An 11,962-nucleotide genomic window follows, 5' to 3' on the forward strand; every position below is an offset into this window, starting at 1 on the left:
ACAAAAGCGATAGCGGTGGTCGCAGCTCATCTGCGGGGATTTGGGTCCCAGTTTTTCCCCATCTCGATAACTGGTTATTGAAGGCGGGCTCGCCCCAAGCAGTCATCTCCCACCACCAGACGACGGCAAAGCTTTTTCATTCGCTGGGGTTCGCTATCAACGTGCCGAAGTCACACCTGACTCCATCGCATTCGCTTCTTTTCATTGGGGCGCTTCTGGACACGGTGCAGTTTCTGGCCTATCCTCCTGAACGGCGAGTCCAAGATATTCAGACTATGATACTGATGTTTCAGCCTCTATCCTGGGTACCGTTGAGACTCACCCAACAGCCTCATTGCCTTTTGCATCCTGCTAGTGACCCATGCAAGGTGGGATATGCAGGCTCTTCAGTGGGACTTGACGTTCCAGTGGCCACAGCATCGAGGAAATCTCGCCAACCTGGTCCAGATGTCAGAGGAAACTGCAAAAAATCTGCAGTGGTGGCTGACAAACCGGTAATGGATTAACGGCAAACCCCTCATCCTTCCCCACCCAGATCTCATAGTAGTGACGGACGCATCTCTTCTGGGCTGGGGTGGCCATCTAGGAGAGGTGGAGATCAGAGGACTCTGGTCTCTGGCGGAAACCAAGCTCCATATCAATCTGCTGGAGCTTCGCGCGATCCGACTGGCACTAAAACCTTCTTGCCATCCATAAAGGGAAGGCTTGTTCAAGTGTTCACAGACCACACTACCGCCATGTGGTACTGCCACAGACGGGGCGGCGTGGGGTCGTGGACTCTCTGTCAAGAGGCCCTGCGGCTCTGGACTTGGCTGGAAAATGAGGGAATTTTCCCTGGTGGTTCAACACCTGGCCGGTTCTCTGAATGCCTGGGGGGACGAGCTCAGCTGAAGGTGCCTTACGGATCACAAATTGCGTCTCCATCCGGAGGTGGCACACGGTCTCTTTCAGCGGTGGGGAGAGCCTTGGTTAGATCTGTTTGCCTCCGAAGAGAATGTGCAATGTCAGCTGTTTTGCGCGTTGGAGTTTCTAAGGCGTCGCGAGTAGAGTTCTGGCCTCCTATATGCCTTATGCACATACCTCGTCTGCCCAGAGTGATTAAGAAGATCCGGAGCGACCGGGCACAAGTCATTCTTGTGCCCCGGACTGGGCACGGAGAGTTTAGTATCCCACAGAGAATGCCAGGGCTTGTAGTCCTGACCCCTCTGTACAATACCGGGCTCCTGCGCTGCGGGGCTCAACTGCTGAACTTATGCGCCTCTGGGCGCAGGCTGGGTGGGTACACCGGCGGCAACAGCCGCAGAGGCTACCGGGACTTGTAGTCCTGCCCCCTCTGCACAATACCTTTGTGGTAGAATTCTCAACAGATTACATGGAATCCCTATCCCCTGAAGGGTAGCCCATAACTTGTCCCTTGGGACTAAGCCAAAGGCAGTACAGTGGTCTGCAAAGGTCACAAAAAGATCACCACCCCCTGTGTCAATAGTTTTCCATTTTATTTGCAAAAAGGGGAAAACTTAATTGATGGAGCTGGTCAAAAGCCTAAACCCGGCTTGAAGGTTGGAGATTACATGGTTATCCTCAATCCACTCCACTAAACGATTCGGGATTTACTTGCAAAAGACTCTTTGGAGATTATCCAGGAGTCTGATAAGGCGATAGTTGGATGGATCACCCCGGTTTCCCTTTTTGAAAACTGGAACGATCTCGGCCCCTTCCAGGTAGATTGAATCAGTGCACCAGCTGCATTTATATTGGTAATTGTATTGATGTATGGAACCCAAACCATATTACTATATTTGTAAAGGTCACCAGGAATCTTTTCTAGGCCGGGTTCCTTCCCCAGCTTAAGTGCACTAACTGCCAAAGTGGTTTCTTTAAGAGAGAACTCTAAGGTAACAAAGGGTCATCACAAGGAGAGAAAGGGGCAGATACTACAGATTGTTGGTCAGTATCACGTGGGCATGAATAAAGGTTGCTAAAGCCAGCAATCCAATCGCAGGGAAGTATGGAGGACCCGCAGGAGTACGAAAATTCGTTCTGCTGTTGCTTACCAGGCGCCCAAAGCTTTTCTGGTCATTTTCTGTGAAGCTTCCCGCAGCTTTGCCCAGAGTTTACTATCCCAGCCTGCATTTGCATCTTGTATTTCCCGCCTATATGCCGCCCTTGTTGCCCTAATCTCTCTGCGGTTTCTGTTTTTGATAGCTTTAGGTAAACTATCTTTGGCTTTCCTGCTGGAATCATTAAACCATCCAGTGATAGTATTCCTTTTTCTTGAGCTAGTGATTTTAAATACGAAAATGTCCCTGAGTCGATTAAAGCGTTTAGCATGTTCCATGATGATCATTTAACTGCCCCCTCCCCCTAACTCCCACCCCGGTCGACTATAGTTCGGGCTGCATCAGGAGAGCAATTAATAGCCTTCCATTTTACATTCCTGCAGGTGTTGGGAGCCTTCAGGCTGTGGGCTTGAAGTGTTAAAGGTTCATGATCAATCTCATCCCTTGTAATCACCACCATATCCACCCATTGTTTCCATAATCTAACATCCAGTAACACATAATCAAAATATCCTATATACGACCCACGCCAGAATGTAGGGAAAGGTGTATCGGAGTTCAAGCCACCCTTGCCGGCATGTAGGCAGAATGGATATCTAGCCCCTGTACGGCAGCCCTAGAAACAGATTTACTGGGAGATTTTTTCAGCTCCGGAATACTCCAGAATTGATCCTCCTCTAAGGATCGATCCTGCACTGTGGCATTGGGCTCGAAGGCAAGGTTGAAATCACCCATAGCAGTTGTACAGTGAGAGCCTTGTAGACCCGCCAGGATATTATTCAGTGCCTGGAAAATTGGAGACTCACAATTCTTCCCTGTGCTTCTGTTATATATGCAGTTAATTAGCACTCTTGGAGCACCCTTGACTATCTCTGCATTCCAAGGGCAGGGGATGACACACTCACCCATGCAAGGAGGCCTCCCGACGGCTGACCAGCCATCGATCCACCGGCTGGATCCCAGTAGCTCTTGAGGTCACCCTACTGAGAGACCTCAACTTCCACCTCGACAACCAACTGAACCCCAGCACCACATCTCTCCTGGACAACCTCCACAGCATTGGATTCTACCAGATCGTGACCGAACCCATGCACTCAGCAGGACACACCCTCGACCTTCTCTTCACTACAGGAAACTCCATCACCTTCAGCCACACCACCGAACTCCCATGGACTGACCATCGATGCGACCACTGCACCTTCTGAACACCCACAATCCACAGACACCAGCACCTGCTCCCACGAAGAAACTGGACCAGAATCACCGACGACCAGCTAACCTCCTCACTCAGCAACTCCACTCCAACCATCGTGGAAAACGATGACGCCAACACCACAGCCCGAACCCTGCACAGATGTATCTCCAACAGCACCAACACCATAGCCCCCCTCAAGAAAAACAACACCCACGCCAAGAAAGCTAGATGGATCACCACCGAACTTCGAGAGTCCAGATGCACTTGCTGCCGCCTCGAAAAGGCCTGCAGCAACACCAAATCCACAGAAGCCAACAACAACTTCAGAGCCGCCACTAACGCCCACCACCAACTCATCAGAAAAACGAGGAAAAAAGCGATTGAAGACAGAATCTCCACTCATGCACACAACAGCAAAGAACTCTTCAACATAATCAAGGAGTTCGCCCAACCCACCAGCAAGTCCACCGACATCCCACCCTCACAAGATCTCTGCGACAAACTCAGCACCTTTTTCCACCAAAAAATCAAGAGCATCTACGACAACTTCAAAGAAGACAACCAACACACTGAACCATCACCAACCACCCCCGACACCCTGAAGCCAGCGTTCGACAACTGGACAGCCCTCACCACCGAAGACACACTGAAGACGATGAAGTCAATCCACTCCGGGGCCGCCACGGACTCCTGCCCCCACCATATTTTCAACAGAGCTGCCGACACCATCGCACCTATGCTCTGCCACACCATCAACCGCTCCCTGGCAACAGCCTCGTTCCCTGACGACTGGAAACACGCTGAAATCAACCCCCTCCTGAAGAAACCCTCGGCGGAACCCACATACCTCAAAAACTACAGACCCATCTCCCTGCTCCCGTTCCCAGCGAAAGTCATCGAGAAAGCCATCCACAGCCAACTCACCACATTCATCGAAGAGCACAACATCTTCGACTCCTCCCAATCCGGCTTCAGAAAAAAACACAGTACGGAAACCGCCCTCCTTGCCGCAACAGACGACATCGGTACCTTACTGGACAAAGGAGAAACAGCAGCCCTCATCCTCCTTGACCACTCTGCGGCGTTCCACACAGTCTCTCACTGCACCCTAATAAGCAGACTCCACGACGCAGGGATCCAAGACAAGGCCCTCGAATGGATCCGCTCCTTCCTCTCCGGCAGAACGCAGCGGGTCACACTCCCTCCTTTCCTCTCAGACCCTACACCTGCCACCTGCGGAATCTCTCAGGGCTCCTACCTCAGCCCTACGTTCTTTAATGTCTACATGGCTCCGCTCGCCCCTATCGTCAGACCCTACGGACTCAACATTGTGTCATACGCAGACAACACCCAACTCATCCTCTCCCTATCCAACGAACCCAACACCGCCAAGACACAACTTTCGAGAAAGCATGGAAGCCGTCGCCAAATGGATGAAAAACAGCTGCCTACAACTAAACACCAACTAAACAGAAGTACTCATCATGGGCCCAAACCCAGATGCCTGGAATGGCACCTGGTGGCCCCCCGCCCTCGGAAGCCCGCCCACCCCCACGGACCACGCACGCAACCTGGGAATCATCCTGGACTCAGATATCAAAATGGACCGCCAGATCAACTCTGTCTCGTCCTCTTGCTTCCACACCCTCCGCTTCCTACGTAGGGCCTTCAAATGGCTCCCCCTCGAACACCGAAAGACAGTCACTCACGCCCTGGTCACCAGCAGACTCGACTATGGCAACGCACTCTACGACGTAATAAACAAAAACCTCACCCCCAAGCTACAGAACATCCAAAACGCCGCCGCAAGACTGGTCCTCAACCTGCCAAGCCTCTGCAGCATCTCCCAGCACCTGCGCACACTCCACTGGCCCCACATCGAAGCTAGAGTCACCTTCAAGATGCTAACTCATGCTCACAAGGCCCTCCACGACACCCGACCCGCATACCTGAACAGCCGACTCAAATTCCGCGCACCCCAAAGGACCCTACGATCAGCCCAGCTCTCCTTCGCCGTGGACCCCCGCACCAGAAAGACCAGATTGGGAGGCCGCTCCTTCTCCTTCCTCACGGCCAGAGCCTGGAACGACCTTCCGCTCCACCGCAGACAGATAACATTGCTCCCATCTTTGCAAGAAACCTCAAAACCTGACTCTTTGACAGACCCCCTCCTTGATGGACTGGAACCTGCGAACACTCCCTCATCCCCCCACACCCCAGCGCCTTGAGACCCTTACGGGTGAGTAGTCGCGATTAACATACACCTGATTTGATTTCAGCTCTTATAGCCGCACATGTGAATTGGGTTTAAAACCGATGTGTCTTGAAAGATACATAACTGGTGTTTGTCTGTGAATTCCCCCCATGTTAGATTATCTATGTTTGATCTAACCTCCGTAATATTCAAACTTAAGCGAGCAACCAGGTTGTGTGAGGGACTTACTAGGGAACGGGCCTCGATTTGCTGGCTTCTGGGGGAAGGAACCAGTGAAGGTTCTCTAGGTTCCTCACAGTCACATGCCCCCACCAGAATTGTATCTACAGGCAGAGAACCACAGCTCGCTGTGTCAGTGCTGAATGACTCCAGCAGTCTATCGTGAGGACCGGTGTACATTGGTCAGAATGAATATGTGCTAAGAGTCATTGGGTTTAGTTACCTAACAGGCTGCCTAGGGGACAAAGAAACCTTAGAGTTCGAGAGGCCATTTTTACTGAGTCAGTCAGTCTCAGTCAAGAGAGCGTGGTCATTACATTGCAGTGGTAAATCCCTTCTGCTGTTCTCTCTATTGACGTCCCTATATTGTACGCTTCTCCTCATTTGGAAGTGGAGGAGCGATTTGGGTTTACAGGGATGGATAAAAGAAGTTCAGCGGGTGGAGAACTGTGCCAGATTGCGTGTTACAGACTGTGGTAATTTAACAATAATTGTTGGACGATGGAAACAGGATTAAAATCTAGAACCACACAGTCACCTGGGAAATACTTCAGGGGAGCATCAACCTAACCAACCCTATGTTTCATCAACATGCTAGATGCCATGGAGTGTGAGCCGTTAGCATGCACGCGTATCCAATGAAGTGTTTTATTATTCATCTGGGTCTGTGTGGATGACTCCGTAATATTTTCAGACAGGCGTGGTACATTAGTTATTAAAGCCCCTAAGGGCGCGCACGCTTCAGGGGGAAAATCTAATACTACGGGATGCCCTGGGTGTTCGAGAGTGCCCCTCCCATCTTTGTGTGATCCCTCCCTCTCAACTCTTTTCTACCCTCTGTTGAGGAAGGCCGAACAGCATCTTGGGAATCCGGGATTTGTGCACCTGCGATTTGTAATCCGGGGATTATGTATAGAATGACACCCCCATGCCCCTCTCCCCCACAGAGGTGCAACAGGGGTGATGCTCTTTAAGATCCCCTTCCCTAGCTTGACTTCATTGATTTTCCCTTCAAGGGATCTTCTAATTGATTGCAATTCCCGAACCTCACCCGTTAATCCCTCGATCAACTCCGTTCGCTTTGCTATCTCTATAGACCCACTAGCCTGGACGTCAATAACCTCTTTCCCTCCACTAGGCGTACCACCATCCTGTGAACAAAGAACGCCTAACCTATTTTCACATAATGCGTCCGGGTCCACTAAAGTCTCTTCATCCTTTATAACCAGCGGTTCCAATAATCGGGGTTTATCTTGAAGATGATTCTCTAGGAGATAGTCAAAGTCTTTTTCTTAGTGAACATGTCTCGGACCTCTTCTTAGACCTTGTTTCTGTGTAGGGATCAGCTGTGAGCTGGGTGGAGCAGTCGTATTCAAATCATCGACTTTATTTATTATTTCCTCTACTTCCTCTTAAAGGCCATCGATTCTATCCTTAGCACAATCCCCTCCTGCTGAACTATGGCCTTTGTTTTGCAGTGAGGGGCCCAGTTACCACTGCCGAGGCCTTTCTCTTTCCCATCACAAAGTCTCATAAGTATAGGCAGGAGAGTAAGTCAAAGTAAATGCTTCCCCGCCTGCACTCAGTCTGTTATAAGACATGGAGGACTAAACAAGGGAAAGGAGAACACAGCAACATAATATTCTGTAGCTTAAAGCAAGATGTTCGAAGGGTGGCCCATCCCAGCCTCCTCTGGACAGTGAAAGCGCTTTATAGTGCTAATCTGGTTTCGGGCGGTAAAGACTGTAGGCGCCTTCTCCAGCCGCCTTCAGGAGCCGGGGACATTAGTCCTGCCAGGAACAGCACAACCACAAGTGTAGGCCCCTGCGCTTCAGGAGCAGCAAACGCACGTTACACCTCGTCCAGTTTCGGTGGTATGGACTGCAGATGCCTCCTCCAGCGACCCTCAGGAGCGTGGGACATGTAGTCCCACCAAGAACAGCACAACCACAAGTGAAGGCACTAGCGCTCACTTCAGCCAGGATGGTAAGGGAGCATACTGAGTTTCTCAACTCAAAACCCATTCCTGCGCCTCACAGGCAATTTGGTACTTCTCAGAACCAATCCAAAATTCATTTCCACGGTTCCTTCGGATCACCTCAATGAACCGATCATATTTCGAGCTTTCTTCCCAAATCCATCATCACCAGATGACAGTCTGGTCATATGCTAGTTAGCAAAAGATATCAAAATCTACTTACATTGTACTTTACAACTCAGGACAACTGACCAACTGTTGGTCTCGTATGATCACACTTAAAAGAATGCTCCAGTCACAAACGCAACCATCGCCTGATGGATTTCAGCTGCGGTCGAGTCCTGCCATGCAAAGGCTAGCAAGCCACTCACAGCGAAAACCAGGGCGCATTCACCTAGGTCACTTTCCACCACAACTGCTTTGTTTGCGGGAGTGTCTCTGCAAGAATCACGTCCAGCTGCAACTTGGAAGAGTGTGCATACATTCACGCAGCATTATCACCTGGAATTGGCACAGCGCAGTGATACAGCGGTTGGACCGGTTTGATTACGGCACTGATCTCAATAAGGAGAGCCTCTTTGGTTCTATGTGTTTGCTTATGTATTTATGCAAATTGTAATATATGATATACATGTGTGTGCATGTTTGTGTGTATATACATTTCTCAGATATTGGTATCTTTCATCGATTCACATGCAACCCCCCTCACAAAAGAGGCTCCCCTTGTAGCTCGGGATTATTGTATTCCCGCTTGTGCTTGAAAATCTGAAGGGTGCAGCCTCTCTTGGCAGTGTTCTAGCTGGTGCTGTTGCATCATTAGCTGACGATTGATTCTTTTTTTTAAAAAAAAACCAACAACATATATAGGCTATTAAAGTGAATGCTTGACAAATGAGAATGATCCAAGCATGTGAATCTATGAAAGATACCAGTACTTATATTCTGATTTAAGTGTAATGCATTCTTTTTCTAGTTTCCCTGTTACCTGCTACTCGGCCAGTGTGAGTGATGTAATGAAATGTTGAGGAGTGCCTGGCTTGTGGGAGTGTGAGTTGAAAATAGTGGGCTGAGCAGTAGAATGCTGCTCCTGGTGGGTCAAATACTTTACCTTATAACCGGTTATCTTCTTCAATTAAGCTATATCATATGATCTGATTTATATGATCATAGGTTATATGATAACCTACTAAGAAACTATCCTTTTTTGCAACACTCACTATGTGAAACTTTTATTTTGACGCTGATAACAAGATCAACGGATGTTATATTGGAGAAGAAAGGCTACCTTTAAGTTGAGGCGATAATTCATAAACATACATGGAAGACTGTTACAGCCATCCCCAAACTACCTCTGTGCTAATCCCGAAGAAAGTAAATTGTCCACTTACCTCAAACGTATGCATTTCCAAAGAGGATTGAACAGTTAATAGTTAACAAAATCCTAAATTAAATATTCAGTAGCACTTCCTACCATCATCCTTGTTACCTGACTTTTTTCTGATGTCTAGAATGAGATGCTTTTTTTGCGGGGTAAAACCGATGGCTATTAATTTGTTCTTCATTTCAGCTTTCAAATCACTTCCTTTCTTCTACAACACTTCTCAGTGAGATCGTACTTTAGTAAAAAGAATACCGATGTTATTTCAATAGTAGCAAGTTCCTCTCAACTAAATAAAACTGTAATATTCACCATTTACTGAAAACATGTCCAAAAACTTTAATGGATCTATGAAAGCTTACCAAAAAATAGGCTTTCGTTCTCTCTGTTGGCTTGATCTTAGTTTTCTTTCACAAGCATCATATCATAATCTTTGAGCCATACCTTCCTTGTGTGGACTCTGCCATACTGTCGAACCTAAATGCTTTCATCTTCTTTTTTTATCCAGCAGCTGAAGAAAGAAGGAACGTGAAAATGAAAGCCAACTACTCTGTTGGGGGCACTGAGAAACCAGCAGACAGAGAGGTGCAGGGAAGAGCCAGAGTGAAGGATGTAAAGAACACAGAGAAAGGAACACATTCCAGAGGGTATTTGTGGTCAGAAGGTACTGAGGAACCGAGAGCAGAGGCAATGACTCAACGTGACAGTGTTTATGTGCTTCCAGAACATTGCAAGATCGAGCCCGGGACTTCCAACATTCAGAGATCCGATCAGAACCAAGATTTTGAATGCAGTGTGTGGAACGCAAACCTTCTCGCAGTGCACCCAAACACACAGATCAGTGTTGCACCACACATGTTCCCTGAACAAGAGTCATCTTTCAAATCAAGATGGAAACTTAGCAGGCATGAGAGGGCAGCTTTGTTAGAGAGGCCTTTCATTTGTGCAGTTTGTGGTAACAGCTTCAGCCGGCGGCACCATCTTACACAACACCAAAGAACTCACACGGGTGAGAGACCGTACCAGTGTACCGATTGCAAGAAACGGTTCAGCATGAAAGGAAACCTCAATAGGCACCGGATAATGCACATGGTGGCGTACCAAAAACGTCAACCTCCAGGCCCCATCTATGTAAAGTTTCCAAAGAAGGCTACTTTAAGATGCCATTCCCCAGAAGAAACCAAAGAAACCTGTCTCACTGCACCTCCCCTCTGAAGATGGAAGGTGCCAGCCTGAAGGCACTACCCCTCTGAAGATGGAAGATGCCAGCCTGAAGGCACCACCCCTCTGAGGATGAAAGGTGCCAGCGTGAAGGTACCACCCCTCTGAAGATGGAAGATGCCAGCCTGAAGGCACCACCCCTCTGAAGATGGAAGGTGCCAGCCTGAAGGCACCACCCCTCTGAGGATGAAAGGTGCCAGCCTGAAGGCACCACCCCTCTGAAGATGGAAGATGCCAGCCTGAAGGCACCACCCCTCTGAAGATGGAAGGTGCCAGCCTGAAGGCACCACCCCTCTGAAGATGGAAGATGCCAGCCTGAAGGCACCACCCCTCTGAAGATGGAAGATGCCAGCCTGAAGGCACCACCCCTCTGAAGATGGAAGATGCCAGCCTGAAGGCACCACCCCTCTGAAGATGGAAGATGCCAGCCTGAAGGCACCATCCCTCTGAAGATGGAAGATGCCAGCCTGAAGGCACCATCCCTCTGAAGATTGAAGATGCCAGCCTGAAGGCACCACCCCTCTGAGGATGAAAGGTGCCAGCCTGAAGGCACCACCCCTCTGAAGATGGAAGATGCCAGCCTGAAGGCACCATCCCTGTGAAGATGCAAACGAAGCTAGCCCCAAGGCGTTCTCCTTGTGGAGATGAGAAAGAGGCCATCCTCAAGTCACCAATACTGCAGAGAGCACACGTCAAGAAGTGAATACAGTAGCTGACAATATCAATTAAAATAATGTGAAAAGGTTTTTTACCAGAAAAACCAGAATGGTCACATATCACTGCCTTAAGAATGTTTTCAGGAAATAATCATGGTCTAAGCAGACATACAATAACCTGACAGTAGGCCTCAATCACGAACTTGAAGTGAACTTGGAAACCTAATATGAGTACCTTATTCCTTGCCTTGACTCTGCTTAGGCTCTTTAATATTATGACTTGTGTAAAGTGCTGTCTGACTGAAACATGGAGAAGGGGTATCTTATCTTGTACTTGATGTAAAAATTGCTTTAAAAAGAATATGTAAATGTTTAATTTATCAACACGTGTTCAAACAGAAGCCCTCTTCACATCTTTACTCATTCAGAAGGTGTTATGTGTGAGTGAGGCTTCCTTCTGACAGACAATCCCACAATGAAAACACAGGTATCCTTTATCAATCTGCAATTTTTTTCTACTGCCCTAATTAATTATATGTAATGCCCTTTCCCTTTGGCAAGAGGCTGACCCCACACGTGTGATGTTTCAGAAAGCTGGTGTCCTGTAACACTGTCAAAGTAAAATTAACACTTCAAGTGATCACGGCGTTGGATGCATCTTGTGACGTAGGGTGGCTTGGCGTACGCATCAGATTACAGGTTGTTCTTGATGTTTGGCAGCTGGTAATGTTTTTGGCATGGTATGGCAGCGCATGGCTTGGATTTGGTGGTGTAAAATTAGCCTCATTCAGTCACTCTGTGCGCTTTGAACATTGTGCTCTGCTGTCTGGTAACATCGAGTGAAGCACACAGCGAGCGTATCCCTCAAAATACAGTGCCTGACCTGCTGAGCAATGAAATGCTCGTATGGCAATTAGTGTAGTATTGAATGGCCTGAAAGATTGTCATTTGGAGTCATAGAATTGACGTAATGGACCTGCGGATATTCATATTTCTCCATCCTATTATTTTATTTTATTTTTGTTTCATAATTTTTTATT

The 11,962-nt window shown here is 48.3% G+C and overlaps 1 protein-coding gene across 4 annotated transcripts in view; it reads left to right on the forward strand.

Annotated features, from left to right (window-relative positions):
* LOC144770962 (uncharacterized) overlaps positions 1-11,562 on the forward strand; it is a 53,238-nt gene extending 41,676 nt beyond the window's left edge. Inside the window, exons 7-8 of one of the 4 annotated variants that reach the window (XR_013599071.1) lie at positions 9,557-10,345; positions 10,764-11,562. Coding sequence is in view for 3 of the 4 variants with exons in the window: in XM_078655820.1 (XP_078511946.1) it covers positions 9,554-10,260 (707 nt within the window). In the remaining variant the exon portion in view is untranslated. Of the gene's footprint in view, positions 1-9,553; positions 10,388-10,763 lie in introns of those variants that run through there. The other 3 variants (XM_078655820.1, XM_078655818.1, XM_078655819.1) reach the window with 3 other exon arrangements.
* Positions 11,563-11,962: the final 400 nt, after the last annotated feature.

This window comes from Lissotriton helveticus, chromosome 7 (assembly GCF_964261635.1).
Source record: "Lissotriton helveticus chromosome 7, aLisHel1.1, whole genome shotgun sequence".
Taxonomy (NCBI): Eukaryota; Metazoa; Chordata; class Amphibia; order Caudata; family Salamandridae; genus Lissotriton; species Lissotriton helveticus.